This window comes from Sarcophilus harrisii, chromosome 6 (assembly GCF_902635505.1).
Source record: "Sarcophilus harrisii chromosome 6, mSarHar1.11, whole genome shotgun sequence".
Lineage (NCBI taxonomy): Eukaryota > Metazoa > Chordata > Mammalia > Dasyuromorphia > Dasyuridae > Sarcophilus > Sarcophilus harrisii.
This window is the reverse complement of record NC_045431.1, coordinates 33693098-33720345: the sequence shown is the minus strand read 5'-3', so window position 1 is coordinate 33720345 and position 27248 is coordinate 33693098. Positions and strand designations below refer to the sequence as shown.

The 27248-nt window shown below is 31.4% G+C and overlaps 1 protein-coding gene across 1 annotated transcript in view; it reads left to right on the top strand.

Moving 5' to 3' along the window:
* The window catches only part of GABRA2 (gamma-aminobutyric acid type A receptor subunit alpha2), a 128779-nt gene that overhangs the window by 48499 nt on the left and 53032 nt on the right, over nucleotides 1-27248 (top strand). Inside the window, exon 4 of the mRNA XM_003773285.2 lies at nucleotides 15319-15386. Coding sequence (XP_003773333.1) covers nucleotides 15319-15386 — 68 coding nt within the window. The remainder of the gene's footprint in view (nucleotides 1-15318; nucleotides 15387-27248) is intronic.

The following is a 27248-nucleotide window of genomic DNA, read 5'->3' as shown; positions in this document are numbered from 1 at the left end:
TCATATAATCTTGCTGTGGCCATGTATAATGATCTCTTAGTTCTGCTCATTTCATTTAGCATCACTTCATGTAAATCTCTCCAGGTCTCTATGAAATCATCCTGCTGATCATTTCTTATAGAATATTACTATTCCATAATATTCATATACAATAAATTATTCAACCATTCTCCAACTGATGGGCATCCACTCAGGTTCCAGTTTCTTGCCACTACATAAAAGGCTGCCACAAACATTTTTGCATTCCCTTTTTTATGGTCACTATGGGATACAGACTCAGCAGAAACACTGCTGTATCAAACTGTATGCACAATTTGATAGCCCTTTAGGCATAGTTAGAAATTGCTCTCCAGAATGGTTGAAACAGTTCACAACTCCATTAACAATGTATCAGTGTTCCAGTTTCCCATATCCCCTCCAACATTTGTCATTATCATTTCCTATCATCTTAGCCAATCAGAGTTGTGTTAATTTGCATTTCTCAAATCAATAATGATTTAGAGCACCTTTTAATATGAGTAGAAATGATTTCAATTTTTTCATCTGTAAATTGTCTATTCATATTCTTTGATCATTTAGCAGTAGGAGAATATCTTGAATTCTTATAAATTTGAATCAACTATCTATATATTTTAAAAATAAGACCTTTAATCAAACCCTTGAATGTAAAATTTTTTCCTAGTTTATTGCTTTCCTTCTGATCTTGTCTGCATTGGTTTGTATAAAACAATTTAACTTAGTATAACCAAAATTTTATATTTTATTCTCAATAATGAATTTCAGTTCTTTGATGTCAAATTCTTTCCTTTTCCACAGATCTAAGACGTAAACTATCCTTTGTTCTTCTAATTTGCTTATAATGTCATTCTTTATATTGAAATCATAGACCCATTTTGACCTTATCTTGGTATACAGTGTTAGGTGTGGGTCAATTCCTAGTTTCTTCCATACTAGTTTCCAATTTTCCCAGCAGTTTTTATTGAATAGTGAGTTATTATCCCCAAAGTTGCAGTCTTTGGGTTTGTCAAACACTAGACTACTATTGCTATTGACTATTTTGTCCTATTAACCTAATCTATTCCACTGATCAACTACCCTCTTTCTTAGCCAGTAGCAAATGGTTTTGATGATGAATGCTTTATAATATAGTTTTAGGTCTGCTATAGCTAGAGTACTTTCATTTTTACTTTGTTCATTAATTCCCTTGAAATTCTTCCAGATGAACTTTTGTTATCATTTATTCTAGTATTGTAAAGCAATTTCTTGGAAATTTGATTGGCTTGGCACTGAATAAATAGACTTAAGTAGTATTTCATTTTTATTATATAAGTTCCACCTATCCATGAGCACTTGGTGATTTTCCAGTTGTTTAAATATGACTATTCTGGGCAAAATTTTTTGTAATTGTGTTCGTATAGTTCATAACTTTGCTTCGGCAGGTAGACTCCCAAATATTTTATATTATCAACAGTTAATTTAAATGGAATTTCTCTTTGTATCACTTGCTGTTGGACTTTGTGGGATTATATAAAAATACTGATAATTTCTGTGTATTTATTTCAAATATTGCAACTTTGCTAAAGTTGTGAATTATTTTGAGTAGATTTTTAGTTGATCCTCTAGGATTTGAAGTATACTATATCATCTTCAAAGAGTAATTATTTGACTTCCTCATTGCCTACTTTAATTCCTTTAATCTCTTTTCTTTTTCTTACTGCCAACGCTAACCATTATAATACAATATTGAATAGTAATGGTGATAGAGGGCAACCTTGTTTCACTCCTCATCTTACTGGGAATGGTTCTAGTTTGACCCCATTACATATAATGCTTGCTGATGGTTTGAGATAGATGCTCCTGATCATTTTTAGGCAACCTCCATTTATTTCTGTACTCTCTAGTGTTTTTAATAGGAATTGGTATTGGATTTTTTCAATGCTTTTTCTGCATCTATTGAGATAATTAGATAATTTTTGTTAGTTTGGTCATTGACATAGTCAATTATGCTAATAGTTTTACTAATATTGAATCAAACTTGCATTCCTTGTATAAATCCTAGTTGGTCATGGTGTATTATCCTGGTGAAAACTTGCTGTAATCTCTTTGCTAATATTTCATTTAAGATTTTTGCATCAATATTCATTAGGGGAATTGGTCTATAATTTTCTTTCTCTTTTTTGACCCTACTTGGTTTAGGTGTCAGGATCATATCTATGTCATAAAAGCAATTTGGAAGTAGTCCTTCTTGATCTATTTTCCCAAATAATTTGCATAATATTGGAATTAATTGTTCTTTAAATGTTTGGTAGAATTCACAAGTAAATCTATCTGGCCCTGGAGATTTTTTTCTTAAAGAGTTGATTAACAACATGTTTAATTTCTTTTTTTTTTCTAAAATGGCTTTATTTAAGTAATTTGTTTCATCTTCTGTTAAACTGGACAATCTATATATTCATTGGCGGAATGAATATATTCTCCCTTTTCATTTTTAATACTAACAATTTGATTTCCTTCTTTCCTTTTTCTAATCAAATTAACGAAAGATTTATCTATTTTGTTGTTTTTTTCATAATAGCAACTCTAACTTTTGTTTATTAATTCAATAGTTTTCTTACTTTCAATTCTATTAAGCTTCCCTTTTATGTCTAGAATTTCATAGCTGTATTTAATTGGAGTTTTTAATTGTTCTTTGTCTAGTTTTGTTAGTTACATGTCCAATTCATTCATTTTCTCTTTTTCTATTTTATGCAAGTAAGTAAGCATCTAAGGACATAAAACTTCTAAGAAGTGTTTCAGTTGCATCCCATTCATCTTGATATATTGTCTCATCGTAATTTTCTTGGATGAAATTATTGATTGTATCTATGATTTTTTGTTTTATCTACTCATTTTTAGGATTAGATTGTTTATTTTCCAATTAATTTTTGCTCTATTTTCACCTGACCTTTTATTACAGATAATTTTTATTGCATCATGATCTGAAAAAAAAATACATTTACTATTTCTGTCTTTCTGTATTTGATTTTGAGGATTTATGCCAATACATGGTCAATTTGATATAAATTCTATGTACTGTGGAGAAAAGTATTCCTTTCTATATTCATCCAATTTTCTCCAAAAATCTATTGTACCTAACTTTTCTAGAATTTTATTTATCTCTTTAACTTCTTTCTTATTTTTCTGTAGTTTGATTCATCCAGTTCTGAAAGAGAAGTTTGAAATCCCCCCACTAGTAAAGTTTTGCTGTCTGATTCTTCTTTTACTTTTCTTAAGCTCTAGGAATTTGGATGCTATACCACTTGGTGCATAAATGTATAGTGTTGATATTACTTCATAATCCATTAGCCAGAAGTAGTTTTCTTCCTTATCTCTTTTAATTAGATCTATTTTTTTGCTTTTGCTTGATCTGTGATCAGGGTCTTTATCCTATTTTTACTTCACCTGAAGAATAATAGATTTCACTCCAACCTTTTACCTTTACTTTATATATGTTGTTATGCTTTAAATGTGTTTCTTATAAAAATATATTGTAAGATTCTGGCTTTTAATCTAGTCTGCTATCCACTTTCCTTTTATGGAAGAGTTTAGCCCATTCATATTCATAGTTAAAAATGACTAACTCTATATTTCCTGCCATATTGTTTTCCCCAAGTTATACTTTTATTTTTCCTTTCCCCGTTTTCCTCCTACCCATTATTTTGCTATTATCTACTACCTCCCTCAAACAGCTCTCCCCTTTTCTTCCACCTTTTTTTTTTTGTAATTTTCTCCTTCTGCTCCTGTTCTCTTTCTATTAGCCTCCCCTTTCCTTTCCCCTTTCTCTTCATATTTCCCTATAGGGTAAGATAAATTTATCTGTGAAGGTAAATTTGTTTGATATTCTCTTTTTGAGTCAAATCTGATGAGAGTAAGATTCACACAATGCTCATCACTCTCTTTACTTTTCCTCAATTTTAATGTCTTTTTTGCCTCTGCATGATATATAATTTACCCCATTTTAAACTCCATTTCCCTTCTCTTCCGGTATAATTTCCTTTTTTTTCTTTATTTTCTTTTTTTATATCATCACAATAAAATCAAATTATGCCCAATTTGAACCTATAGCCATAACAGAAATACAGATAGACATATCATCTTGCCATATAGAAGTATAGGCTTTTTGACTTTAAAAAAAGTCAAATTTATTTTTTTCTTTCCTTATTACCTTTTTATGCTTCTCTTCTGTTCTGTATTTGAAGATCAAATTTTCTTTTCAGCTCCAGTCTTTTCATCAAAAGTGAACGGAATTCACCTGTTTCATTGAATGTCCATTTTTGCACATGGAAATATAGTTGTCTAATTACATAAACAGTAAACACTTTAGTGCCACAAAATTCATAAATGAAAAATTTTTGGTAAACTTTAATTGTTTTTCCCAGTTGCTTTCAAAATGAATACTGATTTCAGTTTGTTAAGAGGATAAGTCAGTACCATAAGGCTCAGTACCCTGTTAATCACAAAGTCACCAAATCTATGACAATTTTTATAGTCATAACATTGAAAATATGAAAACATCTGTATTAGGGATCATTCTTTTTACTGAATATTTTTGAAAAATGAGCTATTGATGAGCATTAAAAATACACAACTCTTTCCCTTGCTTAGTATTGTTGTATAACACTTATTAAGTCAGGTGTTACCAGCATTAAAACTAGTCCCTTTGAGCACCTAAGTAAAGTACATGGTACAGTTGCAAACTGGAAATGATCTACTCAGTACAGAATGTCTAGCCACTCTAAAGTACAAAAACATCAGATTAAAAGATTAAGTTTCAGATAACACATTTACCAATTGCTATGTATGAAACCACAAAATAATTACTTCCCCTTTCAAAAATGGTTTATTTTTTAAAAAACATCTTTTTCATTCATCTAAATGTCAGCATCCTTCCCACTCATTCCTTTATCCATTCACTCATTTATTCCTTCATGTATTCACTGATTCAACAAACATCTATTAAATATCTATTGAATATGAAGTATTGTAACATGTGGTAGAAGAAACCTATTTATATTCATTCAAAATACCATGCATTCAAAGGTGTGCACATGTAAATATAAATGTGGATAGATAAACACATATGTTTTAGATGTATGATAATACATAAAGCAGCCCTGACCCAAAGATAACTATAATGTACCACATTACATAATAACTAAAAGCAAAGAAGTATGGTATGTTAGGGGAGGTCTTGAATTTAGAATTAGAGATCTTGGTTTAAAGTCTCAATTCTACAAGCATGCTTGCCCGGTTGAGGATGGCAGAGCTGGCACTCAAGTTCATACCTATTAATCCACATTTAATAATCTTTTTACTTTTATGATTAATAGTGAAGCCAGAGAAGTGTGTAAACATAATTGAAATCTTTGCTTATGCCAGACAGCACAAATTGTACTCTTTCATTCTGATAATTGTCTCTTATCTATATTCAGATATTCAAATGATCTGGTAAAACAAATACCCATCTAGAATAGGTTTTAATAGGAATGCCTCAAGAGAATGTTAGCTTCTCCTTTACAAATTTTGGTGATTCACCACTTCAAACATTTATCAGATGTCTAATATGTTTAGAGAACTGCCCTAAACACTGGCAAACATAAATGTAAATAATCTCTCCTGGAAATTATAATGGAATATGGATACCAAAGTTTTACTGGATTTTAATCAGACATCTGGTTATTCATTAGATAAAGGAATACTTGTAAAAGTAACAAAAATTTTTGTAGTCACAGAATAATATATTATAACATATATAATATTATATTTTATTAATATAATTATTAATATATTATCTGCAGCTGAAAATAGCTCTGGTCTCTAAAGTCATTTTCTATCAATAGATATTCTACACATTTTCTAAGCCTAGTTGAGAACTTCTTCTGAAAGTTCTCTCTAATCATACCTCCCAGAACATTCATGCACTTTCACATTTCTCCTAGCCCTTTGTATCACTTTTACCTATTTATCATATTCTAAAAGTAAAGATATTAAAATCAGGAAGATCTGGAGTCAAATTCTGCCTGTGTTACTTGACAGCATGACCCTAGGAAAGTCACCTTAAGGAAGGTCATAGTGCTTAAAGACTCTGGGTTGCAAAGCCAGTGTTGAGCTGCAGTGATTGAGGGACTTTCCTCAGAGTGCTTTATACTTAGTAAAATCTTACGTCATGATAAAGACAAATAAAAACAAGTTTTACTATATTATTTACCTTTTATTCTCTGTTTCCACCTAATTCATGTGTTCTTTGATGATAAGATAATCTCTACTTAATAATTAATTAATTTATCATTCATTGCTTAATGACATGTTGGAAAAGAGCAATTGACAGGGATCCAAATATCAGATCTGATATTTATTGGTTATGCAATGTTAAGGAAGATAACCAAACTTTCAGAAACTCAGTTTTCTCTTCTGCAAAATGGAGATAGCAATTGTGGTTATTAATCTTAAAGAATCATTAGGGAGATTAAATGGTATAACCACACAGAAGGACATTGTCAACAGCATTGAAATAATTTCACTAGCATGAATCATTCCTTTTATAAAAGTTCTGTTATTGTAGATATATAACTATCTAGAACATCTAGATGTTGCTGGGAACAGTATAAAGTTAAATAATTTCTCAGGATCATATAATTAGCATTTGTTAGAGAAACAAGTTAAATCCAGTTCTTCCCAAAGTCGACTGGCCCTCCAATATATGTCTATATATATATAATAAACGCATACATCTCTAGTCTTATTAATCAATAATTATATATATATATATAAAGAGAGCGTATACTCTACTAGATGTACAGCAAGACAGAAAAATAATTAATACAAGGGTTCCTTTCCTCAGAAATTTTGTAATCTCATAAAAATAAAGGCATATACAAATAAACAAAAGACAAATTAGAAAATTATAAATATATGTGAAAATATCACCAAAATCCACTTGTACCTGCTGAATTAAATGGATTCAAAGAAGAGCACAGTAGGAGATTCTTTTTGGTTTTCATGCCAACAGATTACAGCAATGTGCAACATAGACAAAAGTACCAATTATCCATCAACATAATGGTGAACCATAAAATCCACAAAAATAAGCAATGTCCATACGTTCTTTTTAAAAGTATGCCACATCAACATCTATTTTTTACATCATCATAGTTATCTCAAGTATCCCTCTCCCTCTCAAAGTGCCATCCCACATAAAAAAATTGTACTTTTTAGAGAAGAAAAAAAAAATCATCACATTTGCTCAATCCATTAAAAACAAATGTAAAATATGTATAATGTGTAGCACTTGAGGACATACCACTACCACAAAGGGATGGAGTGAAGAAGCCATGTCACTTTTGTTCATTTGAGTACAGCTAGATATTTATAATTTTGTTATGTCTGTATTTACTCCACTACTGTACTTACTACTATTACTAATTACTATTACTATTACTATTACTACTTCTACTACTACTACTACTACTACTACTACTACTACTACTACTACTACTACTATTACTCCTACTGCTACTATTACACCCTACTTCTTTTATTTTCTCTTCCCTCTTTTCCTCCTCCTCCTGCTTGTTCTTTCTCTTTTTTCCAAATATAAATGCTCATTTCATTTATCTTGGTTAATTACCATGTATTTTTATTTCTTAGCTCTGGTTACTTCACTTTGCATTGGTTCATATAGATCTTTCAGGGCTTCTCTGTATTGGTCAAGCATCATTTTTAAAAACAAGTCAAGATTTCTTTACATTCATATGCTGCCATTCTCCAATTGATGGGCATCTACTTCATTTCCAAATCTTAGTTATCACAAAAAGTGCTGCTATAAATATTTTAGAGTATATGACACCTTTCTTCTTTTTAATGACTTATTTGGGACATAAGCTAGTAATGGAATTTCTGATTCAATTGTCATTTTATATTGAAGAATTCAAAATAGTTCTCAGAATTATTATGCAACTTCTCAGCTCCATCAACAGTGTATTAGTGTGCCAATTCTTCCACAATCTTTCCAATATTTACCATGACTATCTGTTGATCATTTTTGCCAATTTGTAACATCTGAGATAAAACTTCAGGATTGTTTGTATTTGCTTTTCTCACTATTGGTGATTTAGAATGTTTTTATTTTGGTTGTAAATACATTGCAAATCTTTTGAAAACTGTTATTTATGTCATTTGACCAGATACATTGACACACACATATACATATATATGTATATGACGGTATCTACAAAGTCACACTTTATTCTAATATTCTTTTCTTTAAAAATATCAGCTGATTGGAACAGTTAGTTGGTGCAATGGATAGAGCATCAGCCCTGAAGTCAGGAGGACCTGAGTTCAAATCTTGCCTCAGACACTTAACACCTCCTAGCTGTGTGACCTTGGGCAAGTCACTTAACCCCTATTGCCTCAGCAATTTATACATATATATGCATAAAATACATATATACATATATAAATATCAGCTAATCAATTAATTTTAGGTTGGGATTTCAAACAAATTAAGCTGTTCCATTCCAATTCTTTGATAGCAACCTTCCATATTGTTGTGTACATAGACATGTAACATTGTCTTTGCTTTTAATGATTTAATTTCATCACTATCATGGTTCATAGACTTTAAAATGCAGAAAACTAATTTTATGCTAAAAGTTGTCATAACTATTATGAAAACAATGAATATCATAATTTTATAATTATGATTTACACTTACATTATGATTACATTTGCATGTAATGAATTGTGTACCTTATTGTCACATCATTAATAGAAATATTTATCTTTATTTATATGTTCATCTAATATATTTTAGCTATACACAGACACATAGATAAACATAACTATACTTGTGAATTGTTTTACACTAATAGAATTATTTGACATTACTCTTTTTTTTAGTAAGGAAAGATTCTTTACCAAATATTTCCATTGTTATTCCGTTTTAGAGCCAAACTAAACTGGCAAATTCTCATCTAAGCTCTTTTGATGTCTACTGAGATCCCAAAGGATTGTTTCATTGTTTATGCCTTTGAATTATCATTATTGTTTCAGTGTGCTATTTTGGTTTAAATTTCTCTTAATTTGGGCTCTTTATATAATTTCATATTTAATGAATGAGTACGGGGAAACAAAAAGTCATATAATCAAAATTTCAGGAGATCTCAAACAATCATTTGGTATAACTCCTCAATTCAAAAGAAGTCCAGCACACCTGAATCATATACAACAGATGGTTACTTATCTCATTTGTTTATCCTAAAAATCTTCTGGGATGGAAATAATTCAGTCTACCGTCATAGCTTTTTCCATTGGTTAAACACCTGCAAGATCATAATTTTTATGAACTCTGTCTTTTGTAATGTCTCTATCTCTTTTTCAGTTCTCTATGTAGAAGAACAATTTGTCACTGTCTTCCTCACAATTTTTCCATCGCATCTTAAAAACAGTTATTTACTAGAAAATAATATTGCTAGGAACTGATGATCATTTAATTAGGGAAAGCTTCCAAGTAGACAGTAGCCTTTTACTTTCTAGTTTATGATATTTCATGTTAGTTTCTATATCTTTAGCATATAACAGGAACTTAAATATCATTTGATCAATTTATTTTTTTAATAATACCTTTTTATTTTCGAAATATATGCAAAGATTGTTTTCAGCATTCACCCATTTATCAAAATCTTGTGTTCTAAATTTTTTGGCCTCCCTTCCCTCCTTCCCTCCCCTAGACAGCAAGTAATCCAATATATGTTAAACATGTGCAATTCTTCTATAATATTTGTACATTATCATGCTGCGCAAGAAATATCAGATCAAAAGGAGGAAAATGAAAAACAAACAAAAAAAAAAGGCAAACAAACAACAAAAAGGTGAAAATACTATGTTGTCATGCACATTCATTCCATATAGTCCTCTTTCTGGATACAGATGGCTCTGTCCATCACAGTCCCATTGGAACTGGCCTAAATCACCACATTGTTGAAAAGAGTCATGTCCATTTTGATTGCTTTAATAATTGTTCAGTCCTCATCTATGGAAGTATCTGTCCATGACTCCAGTAATCAAGAACAGGATCAGACAAACAATGCAATAATAATTCTGACATAACACTGCAGTGAATTATTAACTTAATCAAAATTTAACTTTTCCTTTTCTACAAGGAACAATCTTTGCTTTCCTAATATCCTTATAACGTGTAAAAGACAAAACCATTTCCTTTTACCTTTCCTATTCTGAACAAATTTCTCATTATATCATGTTATTCTCTTATTTTCATATTTTAATCACCTCTACCTAGAGACTTCATGAGGAAAAGAACTCTCTTTTTAAATTTTTGGTTATAATCTCTTTGTTCCATTTGATTTTTTCTGGGTCTAATAGACCCAGAATCTATTTGTTTTGAGGAGATGAGAGAAAAAAAAAAAAACTTGGAATAATTTTTTTTTCTATCTACTTCCCCATGTTCACCGAAAGGAAGGGAGAGATATAACTACTATAGGGACTGAAAAATGAAAAGGACCCAGCACCCATTAAGTGCTCTATTTTTGTTGTTGTTGAGTTATGTATAACTCTCTGTGATCCCATTTAGAATTTTCTTGGTAAAGAAAAAGTACTTTATCATTTCCTTCTATAGCTTATTTTATAGATAAGGAAACTGATAAAGATAAAGGTTAGATCATTTTCTTAAGGTCATACAATTCATAAGTATTTGATGCTGCATTGTTTGCTTAGACCTTTTTAATTCCAGTGCTCTATAATTCATCCTGTTCCTGTACTACCTAACTGCCCTAATTAGCTGCTACCAAACAGAAACTTCATGACCCTAGGAAAAAGTTAAAGGAGATACTTCCTGCATACTTAGTTGAAAAGAGAATAGATTTGACCTGACAAGACTGACCAGTTGAATGAATTCCAATATCAGACTAGGACTTTCCTAGAGTAAAAAATATCCATAAAAAACCCTAGCTGTTCTTCCAAAAAGGGAATCACACTGGGTCAAGTTAAATGTTGAGAATATTGGTAGAGATTGACTCAATAAGAATGAAATTTTATCTTTTATACATTTGTAACATTTATTCCTTTACATTGTTTCTGAATTTCTATATTATATTTCCATTAGAAATTAATACTAAAATCTTTTCATTTCTGAAATGTAAGGGAACAGGAAAGGGGAAAAAAAAGGAGAGGTGGTGGGAATTAGGCATTGGAAATAAACAGCAACATGCTGTGACAACTGCTGAAGTGGGATTGAACAGCAAAGAATTAAGTAAGGCAGATCACTGAATTTAGGTGTCAAACTAGCTCAGGAAACAAGGAAGACCTAGAGATAAAGTGATTAAGCTGGGATTTAGTGATTAGACTGATATAGTATAGCATTAAAGGTTAAAGTCTAGAACCAAAAGATTCTGGAATGGCTCCCAATGGAAGTGGTATTGACCTAAAAAAATGACTGAGCTCATTGAAGCTTAAGACTCAGGCTTAAAATAATAAAAAGCCATAGCTAAGCTTAATTCAACAATCCTACAAAATTCTTGAGAACCTATTAAATATAGATATTTTGATAATATGTAGAAAAAATGTAGTCACTTTTGGTCTTCAATGGGGTTATTTTCTATTGCTTTTTGATTAAAATCATTTTTTTTTGTGATTCAGATATTTGTTATTTTAATTCAAATTATGAAATATTTATAGATTTTTCTATTTTATACATGATATTTTTGCTGATGCTTCTATCTTTCAAAACTTAAATCTTTGAGTAAAAGCAATTTAAGTGAGCAGCTAGAAATTGAGGAAATTATCATCAATTTAAGATGACTCAACAAAGCATTTATTGAATTATTATATGGAAAGCAGCTCAAAAACATCTAAGCATTATATAAAGATCCCATTACTATTATTGTATATATGTTTCTATGAGAGAATGTGCATGTTTTGATTAAGTATTTTCACTCATCTCATATTTTCACTCTTCTCTATTTTCTTTGCCTCTGTGACTCAAGATTTTGTCTTGTACAAAGGATATATTTATCCTAAAATAAGGGTGGAGGGGAACTGTTATCAACTTTGTCAGCATTTTCTAGTGATGGGTAGGAAATCTAACTTCAGAGTTACTTTTTTCAACCTTATTTCTCTTAATAATAGCACGCTGAAACATTTTAAAAAATAATACTTATAGGTATTTTAAAATTTAAGAATGAATTATATTTGAAAAGTTAATTTTAATGTCAATTAACTGCAATTTAATTTTTTTTTTTAAATCTCATTAACACAACATTAGCTGGTCAGATTCTCAGATAAGATCACTTATCTATTATTCTACCTTATCTATTTTTCTGTTCTGTTCTTTGACTTCATTAGTTTAGCTTCCTCTTTCAAGGTAGTTTAACAAGTGTTTGGAGCTAGAGTTGGTTGCCCTGAGATGTTAAATTGCACAGGGTCACGTAGCCTGTATACCCAAGAAATGAGCCTCCAACTCTGGTTCTCCTGACTCCAAGGCCAGTGCTCTATTTGCTCTCCCACAGCTTTCTTTTAAAGCATATAATTTACCAAAATTACAGTATTCAAGATCCTAAATGGAATTTCTTTGGGAAAATTAATTCCATATTCCTATTATGAGATGCCAGGAATACCTTTTTTTCCCCCTTCTCTTTATTTAATATTTTATTTTTTGCAATTACATTTTTTGACATTTGATCTTTAAAACTTTGAGTTCCAGATTCTTTTCTTTCCCCCCTTCCCACCCAATCTTGAGAAAACAAGCAATTCAATATAAGTTATACATGTGTAGCTTTGAAAAAAATTTTCTGTAAAAGTCAAACACTTTTTGTTTACCTGAGTAATATGGAATTAGAGGCATCATCATAGCATGTGGTGGAGGATGAGAGGCTGAAGGATAATGGATTATAATGGGGTTGCAATAGGTGTGCCAGAGTTAAGGATTTGATTGGCAACTCCCAGACAGTGATCAGGAGGACTTATAGAAAAAGTGGGTAGTGTAGATGAGATGAGTTTTACAGTTCAGGTTACATGTAACTAATTTATGTGTTGAAAGAAATCATATTTGGGAAAATTGTCCATGGAAAATGACAACTCTTAGTTTCTTAGATGCAGGTCTTCAAAAACAAATAACTGCTATTTAATCATTAAAGTAATTCACATTTATATAATACTTGCCTTTAACCCTATCTGATCATTATTCCTAATATGTGTTGTTTCCCCCATTACAATATAATCTTTATTAGGACAGGGAGTCTCATTTTCCCCCCTGTTATTTGTTTTGCTTTTTTATTTTTGTATTTTTATACCTTTAGCACTTGACACAACGGATGACAAAGAGTAATTATTTAATAAACATTGTTTTTAATTCATTAGTTCCTGCATATCTTATATTTAAAATGTCATAGAAAGAGAAACAAATTTAGAATCATCAACCTAGGCTCTAATCCAAGAGTTGCCACTACTGAGCTATATGATTTTAGGGATATCTCAAGGCCATTTTTAGTGTGTTTCTTCATTTGTAAAAATAACATAAAGTTGTTGTCACATATAAAACTTATGATTCTAGTTGTAATAACCAAGCCCATGTTCACTGTACATCCACTCTTTATAATCTCCATGAGTTTGGTAATTGCCCATAGCAGTTTTAATGCTACATTGAATCACACAAATAATTTTTAAAAATCCTACCTTATATGCGAACTGTCATCATCATCTTAATCATTTGCTAAACTTTTCTGCAACTTCAGACAAATGACAAGAGCATAACATATTCTTGGTATTAATGTATTGTTGTTTTGTTTTATCTTGTAATGAATGAAACATTTTTAAACTAATTTCTAGTACTCGTTCTGACTTGCCTTTTGCTCCTACTATCTGATTGCCCTATGATGATTTTTAATATTTTGTTAGCCCCATTCTTCTTTGACTATTAGTTTTACTAGACTGTATCCATACTGAGCTTTAAAACTGATTCACTAATTTAACACATATTTATTGAGCATAAGACTGTGAAAAGTGCTGTTGGAGATTTGAAGGTATATAAGACCAAAGTTCTGGCCTTAAATTCCCTTTCTGGAATCTCAAAAAACCTTGTACAGTTTTTAAGCAAAAAAGATGTTTTAAATTAAACAGAATCACATCTCATTTTCATCAGAAAAATCATTAGCATTTTAAACCAAAATAATTTTTACTTAAATGCTTTTAGAAAGGATTGTTACAAGCATTGAAATCATATAGCTCATAAAAACCTTTCTATTTGTATTATCTACTTCCTTCAGGGAAGTAGGTTAACCTTTACTGCAGACAAATTCAGGATGGGCTTATTAAGGTCATTTTTCTGAAAGTTGTATAGTCTCAAACATATAGGAAATATGTGAAAATTGGAATAAATATAGGCAAAAATCTAGGAAAAGACTCTTTCTTCTCAAAAAAAAAAAAAAAAAACAAACAACCCACACCTTTTTTAAAAATGCTGAAACTTCAGTTCCCAATAGGATCTCAATTTTCATCATTTATTTTACTCCTAAGAGTGAACACCTTTTGCAAAGGCATCTCAGCTATCAGTTAGCCATTTTAAGAATTCAATTTTCAAAATACATTCTTGTTCAAAGGACAGTGTATCATAGAAGACTGTTCTCCAATTAGTATAAATTGTTTGCTTTTATGTGTGGCACATAATTAAATAACAAATCCCTTCCTAGTAGAATGAATCATATTTGTTTATTATGATGAATAGTCCATTTTTAAACATCAAGGAGGAAAAATACTTATTTCTAACTTACAAGGGTAGATCCTTATCCTGAAGAAATATTTTAAGTTGAAATTTTTTAAAATCTAAAAATCAAATATCTACACTTTTGAACAGTAAATATGCTTTATTTTTAGCATTGTTGGTGATTTTATTATAAGCCTGTTTTCTTAGGATGGTTTCTGAAGAAACTATTTATTATGGAGAAACAGACTTGAAACAGACTGCACTTAATAGCTATGATCTGCAACAGAGTGTAATAGAGCTGCTATAAAAACATTTTATATTTAGAATTGAGATAGCCTCCTATTAAAACACCAACCAGAATAGTTATTTTTATGGGTTTGTTGCTTGTGAAAGTAAAGAAGGAATTTGTTAAATGTATAAATGTATACGTGTGTGTGTGTGTGTGGAAATTTAAATATGACTCTCATGACACAACTTTCTAAACAAATCATATTTAAATGTACCTTTATATTCTGCCTTTATAATTTTTATGATTTATATTAAACTATCCTTTTTTTAATTAGACAGCATTACTGAAGTCTTCACTAATATCTATGTGACCAGTTTTGGCCCTGTCTCAGACACAGATATGGTAAGTTCTTTATTAAAAGAATATTTTGATTGAGCTATTGTTTATAACTGTCTTAGTATCATTTATTAATTTTAAATCCTTTTCTTTTTCAAGAATTTTGTTTAGATAATAGTATAAGGATCTATTTTATTTTCAGACCAAATGAAAAATGCTATGCTGGCACATGATATTATTTGCTAATTTGGCATTCTGTAAACACTATTCACACTATCCCTTTTACCTTTAGCTCAACTTCATTTCTAAACATTTGTTGCCGTTGATTCCAGGAATATTCTCTGATTTTCTGCTTAGCCAGCTATGGAGTAATTCCTTGCTAGTTTTATAGGTTTTGCCAATTCCCATTTTAGCTATCCATAGATTTGATTCTTTTTTTTTTTTTAACCTTTATCAACTTATTCTTCTTTAATAAAAATGAATTGGACAAAACAATATTACAAACTGAACAAACTGTAAATCTAAACTTTAAATTGCTCATGTAATGGTGAAGATTTTGTCTACCAAGTTCAAATGAAAGATTGGTAGTTTTCTTAGTTGTTTGTTGTCCTAATTTAAACCCACCCCTTTCTCTTGCATTTTATTGTAGTTTGAAAGCTGTTTTGTTGAAGGCTGTCTTCAGAAAGATATCTCATTTATTCAGAATTTACTTCCCACTCTTATCTGCACTAATTTCCTATTGGAATATCTGCTTATCACTATGTATACATGAACATGATACTAAATCTTAGTTTAGAAAATTTAGCCTTAGTTCAAACCAACAAACAATTTCAACAACTGTATTTGCCCTTCTCGTGACTTTTTACTACAGTAATAGCCATACTTATTTTAATTAATATACATGTCTATAAATTTCTCAAGGATAGACTGTGCCTGTAATATTAACAAGTTGTGTGAAATCAAGGACTGAGAGGTAAGGTTTGGGAGGGGTGTATTCCACTTTGCATCTGCTGCTCTGCCAAGTTTCAACTCTTGAGGACCAAGATGCTTCCAAACCAGGTATCCTTTGAAGGTCCCATCTCCTGCTTCCTTCTTTCTTTTGTATATTGTCTTTATTTTATTTATTTATTTTCTCATTTTTTCTTTATTATATTTTTTCATTTTTATTTTTCATTTTTTTTAATTTTCTTTTTTCATTTATTATATTCCCCAGTATATAAAACAGTGGCTGACACATGATGGATATCTAAATTCTTGTGAAATTGGATTGGGACAAAGGATATCAAACCTGCTTCCTATGATACACACACACTCCAAAGTTGATGGACTTGGGTGTTTCCAGTGATGACAGCTATCAAATTTTACAGTTTCTTGATAAGAACTTATGAGTAACACAAGATATGATGTTTAAACAGAATTAAATTATTATGTTTTGATACATTTTTTAAAAATATGGATTCAAGATTTCATTGGTCTACAGAATACCCATTATGCAAACTCACTCCATAGTTGTAAAATAAAAATCTTGTATCTTTAGTATCAAAGAATTATTTGTGGTCTTTAAAATTGTAAATATCTTGTCCATAATCATATAGATAGTATAATTTAAGGACAAAACTTAAAAACAGATCTTATCCAGTCTAAAATAATCTTCCAGCATGTCACATGTTCTCTTGTTATGCACAGAGGGAATTAACATACTTAGATTAATGTTCATCAAAAAAAAAAAACACATTAAGTCAAGTAATCTGAAATATTAAAACAAGTCAATAAGAATCCATTAAATAAGCTGTTCCAGGAATTATCCTAAGAACTAGAAATATGAAAAAAGCAAAAAACTGTACCTGCTCTCTAGGAGGTTATATTCTAACTGGAGAGATCAGTTGTAAGCAACTATTCAAGATATATGCAGGTTAAAATGAGATTTATCTCAGAGGGAAGGCAAAATAGCATTATGTTGAAGATAGTAAAGCCTTCTTTTAGAAAGCAGGATTGGAGCTAGGCCTTAAGGAAGTCCAGGAGGAGAGGATGAGAAAGGATTGACTTGCAGACATAGAGACAGCTTATGAAAAGGTATCAAGTGATATTTGAGGAAAAGCAAGAAAGTCAGTATAATTTAATTATAGAATTCATGATGGGGAGTAAAGTTTCAGAAGATTTGAAAGGTAGAAAAGAGCTAAGTGGTAAAAGACTTTAAAAGGTAAATAATCTATTTTGGACAAAATAGGAACTAAGAAAACTAAGAAAAGGTCATTTTGTCATCTCAGTGAAGGAAGGACTTGAGTGAGGAAATACTTGAGATAGTGAGAACAAGTGAAATGGATGAGGTATGCCACAGGAAGTTTTAGGAAATATGAAAAGGTTTGGAAAAGCCTCTGTAGTCAGTGGGATGAATAAACTACAGAATTGTAAAAGCATTGGTTTGGCACAATGACTCAGGTAAAGTTATGTAACATAAATCTGTCCCAGTCAACATTGTTTCATGAATTTTCTCCAACAGTTCAGCATTATATGAATAAGAGGAAAGGCAGCAAATAGTGGTAATAATTCAAGTTTGAGTTTTGGTAAAGTATAATTGGTGATAGGATAAGATAAGAAGGCAAGAAACTACCATAGACAACAGAGGATAGAGTTAGGAAAAAAGTTCTAAGAATTAGTTTTGGAGTTATTACAATATCCTCTACTTGGTAAACAAGATTTAAAGAGAAAGGGAGAGATTACTTAGAACTTGGGGAAATTTTGCACAGACAAATAAAAGTGATCTAATTTTTTTTCCATTACAGAGAGATGAATTATTTCTGTACTAAGGGAGTAAACAAATATACTTCTTAGCAGGATTATTTTAGTGTGTTCCATACTGAAGATACAAGAGACAATAATTCAATAAGATTAGAGAGTCTATTTGAAGGTGTTAGATGGTATTAAAAAAGAAGTGGACTAAATGATAAGCCTAAGGGTTCAATAGCAACCAGAAATCCCTAGATGCTATCTCTTCTCATTCCAAAATGAACAATAAAATTAGAACCAGAAAGGAATATAGAAATTTAAATTTAATAATCTAATTTAATATGTATCACATGTCAGATTTGGCACATTGTTAGGACAATAAAGGATTGCTAAAATCATCTCAACTATTGATTTAAGGAAAGAGTTTGGGCAAATGGTCTTGGATGAAAAATCCAAGCTTCAAATAACTTCAGTAATATTAGATTATGTGTTCAGTGTATCTTACCTTTTGGACCAAGGAATTTATTTACCTCTTTCCTCAGGCTACTGAATAGTTCATTCAGTGGACTAGGTACATTTTCCAGACTGCAGAGCAAATGGAGATACATTTAGCTATTGTATAACAGGATATTTGAAACATTTCAGGATGTGCACAAAGTATCAGAATGTTCTTGGAAGTAGGGGAATTTCTTAATACTCCTTCCATATTATTTCACTGAAACCCACTTTTATCTAATTCTCCCCAGAGGATTCTGGACAAGCTTTCAAGTTCTGAATTTGTTTTCTATCATTCAGAAGAAGTGGAATACTCACCATTTTCACTTTCTGATTATCCTTTTTTTCACTATCACTTTTATTCTTTTAAGACTAACTAAAACTATCTTAAATACCTATTTTAAATTCTTAATGCAATGGTTAACTCACCTCCAGGCCATTATTGTTTCTTGTTTAAAGAGGTCAGTATCTATGTTATGGTATTCCTCTCCACTCTAATATCTTCCTTTTCACCAAGCAACATTGAAATACATCATTGTCTCCATAAATGACCTGGTCTATTAATTATACAACAAACTCAACAGTTGTGAATTGCATTGCATGTTCTTTTTCCCCAGAGCTCATTATACAGGTATGAGCCTATCATGATCTTAAGACAATCAAGTTGGACCAATGATTAAGTACCCTGGAATTCTTCCTTCTCATTATAACTGTCTAGCATTCATGCTATATGAAGCTTTTCTCCTCCATTCATAGACTTCTTTAAAGGAGTTAATTCATTGTCTATATTTCTTCAATTTTCATCCATTCCCTTCTTAATCACTTGCAACTAGTAACCTGTTTGACATTGTTTTGTTTTTTCAAGCTCACCAGTGATTCCAAATTGTAAATATCCTGGTATTTATTCAGCATTTTTTTTTCCACTTCATTTTTTACATCCACTATTATATCTTTTTGAGTGCTCTTTCATCACTTTCCTCCATCAGTTCTGGTGACTCTTTTCTATTTTAATTCTCCTCAGTATTCTTTATTGGGTGATAATTAATTTCTTTCCCACTAAGTCACATTCTTAGGCTCTGTCCTTGGCTCTCTTTTCAAGGTTCAATTATACTTTATTCCTTGGTGAGCTCACCAACTTCCATGATTGTGATTATCCTTTCTTTGCAGATTATTCCCAAGCCTATTTATCTACTTCTAATACTTCTCCCTGCCACCCCCCCCCAAAATGCCAATCTTGTAATATCAATTGTGTGCTTGATATGCAACTCTGAACAGCCTCTCTGTAGCATCATTAACATTTCTCCTCATTACTTTGTAGTGAATTATTTGCTTCAGTTAGCTTTTTTAAATCTCCTTTTGCATTTGCTCAATTGAGGTGTTTAGATTGTTGCATTTTTTTCCATTTCTTAAATCCTGTTTTTCAGTGAATTGATTTCTTTTTCATAGTTATTTTGAAAGGAGTTATATGCTTTTTCCATTTTGTCAAATCTATTTTGTAGAGAGTTATTTGATTTTCCCATTTCATCAAATCTATTTTTAAGGAGTTTTCCTCAGATACTTTCTGTGTTTTATTTTCTATACCTTATTGCAAAGATCTCATTTCCTTTCTTCATTGTTCTACTATCTTTTATGATCCTCTTTGAATTTTTCCAAGAGAGACTTGTGAAATAGGGTTCATATCATTCTTTGCTGCTTCATCTGAAGCTGATTTGCCTTTAGCAACCTCAGGGTCTGAGGTCTATTTTTCTCTTTCTCCATTAAAGCTATCTATGGTAAGAGTTCTTTTTGCTTTCTTACTCATTTTTAAAAGGTTGAGTTCTGCTCTTAAGGCAAAGGGGTGACAGCCACTTAATTTTGTCCTGGGGCTAATGTTGCTGACTGACTTCCAGTGCTAAGTAGGCTTGGCCAGGTGCAGAATTCTGAGGTTCAGAGGTTCATAAATTACCATTTGTATTTGTTTTGGGTGTCTTACAAATAATCTGCTGATTCACTGGTTTGTAATCAGTACAGAGTAGCCTAAGAGTCTCACAGAAGATTTTCCAGTGTGCAAATGCTACAAGCCCTGGCACCCCACCCTGGTTACTCACCCCAGCTCCCCACACTGGGGTCTAGGCTTGGTAGCCTCTCACCCTGCCCTATTGAAACAGACCATTTCAGAAATTCCTTCAAAGTATCTTCTTTTGGTAATTTGTTACACTCCAAATATTTTTGGGTTCTGTCACTCCAGGAAAAACTCAGAGGCTTAATCTGCTGTTGATTTGAGGGAAGCTTAGAGGAGGTCAGATAGAGACTTTACTGTTTGACACCTTGGCTCTGCCCTGCCCCTCCCCCCAATCACTTTCTTAAATCTAGAAAAATCAATCAAAGAAAAAAATCAAGTCCTGATTTTGGAGCATTGTATGTACAAATACAAATAAACATGTTGTATATTTGATCATTAGCTTCCAATGTAAACATTTCACAATCTGACTCAACTACTAGGGTAATCTTAATTTGAATTATTCACCTCCATGTATTTTCTGTTTAAACTGAAGTGGCCTACTAGGTGTTCCTAGTGGAGAAAATTTTATCTCTTGAATATGTGACCTTATAAAAAGGCAATAAACATAAATGTTGAGTTCTACAATAACAATAAAACTAGCATTTATATAATAATTAAAAGTTTGCAAAATGTTATGTGTATTATATTATTTGAACCTCACAACAACCTTTTGAAGTATACTGTTATCTTCCTTTGTAACCTGAGGATAGTGACATTGAGAGGCTGACTTACTTGCCCATCATCACATAGCTAATAAGTGTCTGACACAAGACTAGAACTCAGATCTTTCTAGGGAGACTGAGAGCCTGATTTGCCCATCATCACATAGCTAATAAATGTAAGAGGCAAGATCAGAACTCAGAACCTTTTTTAATGTCTGTACAATTACTTCATCTGTATTATAGAATCTCAGGATTCCTGGAAAATACCAGTTATTTGCCCCCCTCTGATATCAGGATTTGCTTGATATCCATAATCATTTATTAACATATTGTCCCTCTTGAAATGATTTTACATATACATTCTTTTTACTTACATGAATATGTTATATCACTCAATTAAAATATAAACACTTGTAGGATAGTGACTAATTTATTTTTTACTTTGCATGTCTACTGCCTAGAAATGTCTTGATTATAATTGGTATGTAATGCATATTTATTGAATTGAATGATATTTAAAAGTATAGGATTTAAGGTTGACTATATAATACTCATGGCATAGACTAAAAAAACCCCATCAAAGTCTAGCTATTTTACAAACGCAAGGAAACAATTGTTGGAAAAATTGATAAAATGTTATAAGGATGTCCCTTATTCAGGAGCTTAATTAAATAAAAGGACAAAATAAAATAAATCATATTGAAATAACTTTCACTGAGAATTTCAAGAAACTGATGAAATATTGAAAGTAGTTTAGAAACTGATGAAATATTGAAAGTAGTTTAGTTCTTTTTAAGGGCTTCTAGCTATTCAAATCATTTATAATTATAACTAAGATGACTGATGCCCAAATGAGTGTGGTTTGTGATAAGACCATGGATAAGGTGAAACATTCTGTGCCTTGTAACCCTAGAAACTCTAGAAAATTAATGGTGAGGAAAAATGAATTTTTATCAAATGAAGAAGAGATATCTGGTACTTTCTTAGACTGTGAATAAACACAAGTCATTTCAAGTTTGGATGGCAATTTACTTTATGAACTGATCATTAACAACTGATATGAATAAAAACTATGGATCTTCAATAGCAAGTTACACACAGAGTTGTATTGAAGGAGAAGCTTTGAAACTTATAAAAGAATTTGCATCTTGTTGTGAGTTGAATATTTATTGGCAAAACAGCTTTTCTGTAATGGAAGGATGAATATGAATTACCTTATTAACCTACTCAAGTTAAATAGGGACCGTAGTCTGAATTTCTGTTGATAGAGAAATCCACTCCAAGAAATTAAAGGGAGGTATGAGGAAAATCCACCAGATGACTGGATTCTGTTTTGTTATATTCAAGTATCCTTAGAATATTAAGAGGCAGGGTAGGTTTGACTTCTTAATGGCAACAATAGGTAATAGAATACAGAGGATATCACAAATCTGTACTCTAATCAAGATGGAACATGGAAGGGTACAAAGACATTTTTTTAGAAACCAAGACTGTATTGGTGTGTATAAATTATTATAATATGTTATTTCTTTCAGAAGAAGGAAAATTATTGCTTCATTTACAAGTTGCCACTCCACATTCAAAAAAAAAAATATGCAGGTCCTTATTTCCTACAATAGGAATGGCTTTTCACTCAATCATCATATTCTTCCAGTTCTGTACTGGAGATCAGTGGTGTACATGTGAAAAATAGTTGGCCAAAGTAAAATGTGTTTTTGCTAACTATGGAACTGAGTGAGGACAGGCAATTTACATGGGAATGGAAATCACAACTCTGATTAACTAAGTATTTTCTGTTTAATTTAATATATTAATAATAAAAATTTGTCTTGGCTTTATGTCATTTCTTCCTTTTCATCCTGTCCTTTTTACTTTTGATATTCTTGCCATTTTGTCTGTCAAAATGTTTGGGGACAATGAGCCTGTCTGGAATCCATAAGTTTTCTTCCATTTTTTTTGAGGAGGGATCTTGGTGAATGGTGGAAGGTTGATAAGATATAAGCAATTATTGAGGGGAAGAGAAAATATATCAAGTTCTGAAGGGAGCAGAATGTTATAATGATAATGATATTAGTATGGGGCAATGGATACTGAGGGAAAAGATACTTTTAGGAAGAGATAAATATGGTCAAAATAACAGTCCAAGTGAATGATTGTGCATCTTGAACAACCAGATAATTAATGACAATGAAATGAAATAGGAAAATAAGGAAAAGGTTAAAGATTTTAGAAAATGACTAAAGGGGGATTTTTTGAAGTGTGAGAATATTTAAGGAGTATTAGTTTAAATCTATCAACTTTTAGAGACACAGAGGATCATAGAGATTGTCTTCTTCAACTCCCCATTTGACAAATGAAAAGACAGCTCAAGAGATGTGAAAGAACTTGGCCAAGACAAAACAGCTGACATATGACACAGTCAAGATTGAGCTCATGTCCTCAAAGTCCAGGCCACAGTTATTTCCAACACATTGTGCTGAATTTTCAAAAGGAAAATGTTTCCTTATCAGTAAAATACAGAGGTTAGATAGATACTCTCTATAAGTCCTTTCTAGCTCTGGGTCAATGACTATATAAGATGCTGTACTAATGTCACTAAAATGCAATTTTGCAAAACAGAGAATTATCATTACAATAAAGTGCAGAACAAAGCAAATTCTCCTTATATCAGATTCACCCTTGTACTCTCATTTTATGCAAAATATACAGTTAGAATCATGACCTACACTACCAAATATTCCTTTGCAGGTTAGTGATAAATATTCATAATGACATTAGCCTAAGAGAAAAAAAGTAGCACAGCAAAGACAATTAGGAACAATGAAACACACACACACACACACATTTACATTGTTATCTCAAAATCATTAGCCACTCTAATTGTCCAAGGAAAGTTGCAGGACTAAATTATAATTAAAGATTCTAATTACAATGTCTGCAATTAAGTTAAAAACTTTATTTCAACATTTAAAAATTCATGAGTAAGAAGGTAATTAAACTTTGGAATGTACTATGCTGACAAGATGACAAAATTCGTAGTGGGTATGTGCATTTAAACAACTTAAAATGCTTTCTTCTTTTTTTTCCCCTATATTTGGAATGTCTATTCCTAAAGTAAGAAACAATTTATTTGCTTTAATTGTATTTATGCATGACATGTACACATAATATACATTATATGTGTATGCATATATATCACTATTCATGTTTATACATATGTATGTGTTTACATTTTTCACTTAAATTAAGTATAACTATCATATAACTATTATATGAAGTATAAACATTATACTTAGGATGTGACAGAGCAGCACACCTAATCTAAGGGCAGTCAGAATATTATTGGATTATTTATTTGACTTTCAGTAATGAAAGTACAGGAAGAAATCTGTAATTCCCAATGTGGAACATTTTAACTTGCATTCTGAAAGCTGCTTGTTGTACTCGTTTAAGTAGCCAAACAATGTTGGAAGTAGGATTCATTGCCCCCGTGTATTTATTTAAGCATTTTTAATGACTGACTTTATTCTAAGCACTATTGAATGAGAGAATCAGAGTACATGTATTGCCTATTAGTTGGCTAAAGTTTTGTCCCTATGTTTGCTTTCATGTGCATGTAAGAAAATTCCTCCACTCACTGAATATCATCAATTCATATGCAGCTTAAAATCCTGAATTGCCTATAACCTTGAGAAACAACTTGAATGTGCACACACACACACACACACACACACATATATTTAGTTATTATACTGTAATACATTGGAATATTCATATACTCTAGTTACAGTGTATCTTCATCTGCATCCATTTATCTTCTTTAATAGACGTGTGACTTCATTGGTATGGCTTCTCATTCATAAATAAATAGCCTCCCTTTTCCAGCAGGTTCTCATCTTGTACCATTCTTGCTCAAGTTTTCTGATAAATTATTGATGGCTTACCTAATAGGCTATCTGCTTTCACTCCTTTCTATTTTTCACTACATACTCAGACATCTCTTTTACTATTGATATGTATTCTCGGTGTATTCTTTTAAGCCATTGTGTCCATAAAGATTCCCCTCAGCTGCATCTCCATCAGAGAGTAGAGCTAGTAGCATCAACTACAGTGATATCAGGATATTGTTGAATGTTTTGCATGTACATGGATTTATATAAATACTAGAGCTATTCATCATGTCTCTCATAATTTAGCTATTTATTTAAATACTTCCAGGACAGTGATATAATTGATATAGAAATTTCCATCAAATGAGGGCAGTTTAACCAGTTCCCACTTACTTTACTACAGTTGATATGAATCATCATTATTATCAAAGACCAGCAACCTGCTCTCGTGTCCCAATCATCACTTCTCTGTTTATGAACTCCTTTGAATTTGATTTCCTTGGTCCTGTTATAGAGACATAAGTTTTGTCTTGGGACCTATGCTAGAATCTTGTAGAAACTTACAGAGATTGTATTTGGTTGACATATAACTGTTGAGAATCAAGATTACTTTTGTACCAAATCAACACAATGGATTATGATTTTCTAGAAGAACAAAGCCTTGCTCTCTAAGTAAAGGTCTGTTGAGGTGAATTTATAGGGAAGTTGTGAGACTTCCCTCTACATTTATGTAATAGAATAGTTCCACTCTATTATCATATTACTACTTAATTACTACTAAAATTTTGATGAGAGAAGTTTAGAAATATGCACTTTTTATACTTAAACTAAAATAAAATTAAGGGAAATAAACTATATTTTTCTTTCTTAGCACATGGCCCATAGGTGTCTTTTCACCAGGATGGCAGAACACAATTAACTGTGCTTTTGAAAACAACATCCAGTGTTCTTGTCTTTCAGTTTTAGCCTTTGTGAAACAATCGATACTTACACATTTCCTGATGAAAACATTGACAAACAAGTTACCTACAAAAGTTATTTCAAGGAAAATAGTTTTAAGGAATATTTCCAGCTTTATAAAAGACCTCAGAGACCAGAATAATGCTTAACACAATACTGATGACCTTTAATGTTCCACTAAAGTAGAAATGATCTGAAGGCATAGCTGGTGAGCCCAATACCATTGAAGACATGTAATTCCTTTAGTTTTTTCTTCTTCTAATTATTAGAGAGTTTTCCTTTATATCGAGCCAAATGATTGTATCTAAAATTTTCATCTTTTGGGGTCAAGCTGAATAGGTCTTACTCTTCTTTCATTAGAAAGTTTTTCAAAAAAGTTGAATATAGCTATCATATATAACTTCCTTCCATCTTACATTTTCTTTTCTCTAGGGTAAATTTCCTTATTTTTTCAATAATTTCTTATGTTGCATAAGATTGAAGCCTTTTCCCATTTTAGATTACATTTGGACTTTTACTTTCCAGTTTTTGAATGAATTGATGAATAAATGAAGAAGAATTATTTATTAAATGCTTAACAGTGGGCCAAACACTATGCTGAGTGTAGGAGACAAACATACAAAATCATAAGCTTTGTTATTAAGCAGCTTTTGTTCTGATGGGGTAAGATGATGTATTTGGTGGAGTTATGGCAAGAGAAGATTTTCAACAAGAAAGCAGATTGGCAAGTCCTTTGAAGGAACAATAACAAAATTATTTTGCTTTTGGATCTGGAAATGCATAGGGTTAAATGTAGGATAGGATTGCTGCCTCTCCTTCATATATATATGCACACACACACATACACACCACACACACACAAACACGGAAGCAAGTATGCTGGTGAAAAGATGCCTTGGAAGTAAAGAGAAGTATGGACAAAACCAAGCCTTGACATAGTTGGTGTTTACTAACCAGGACAGTAAGGGCCAAGATCAGGTGTCAACTGGGTAAATGAGGTAATCAGAAATAAATAAGATATTGAACTTTTGCTTTGACCAGGCTAAGATATAGTCATATTACCAAATCCTTCATCTTAGATACCGTATACCCTTTAATGAAACCTGAGATTTTATCAACAGTTTTTGCTTTGATAACATAATTGAAATATATT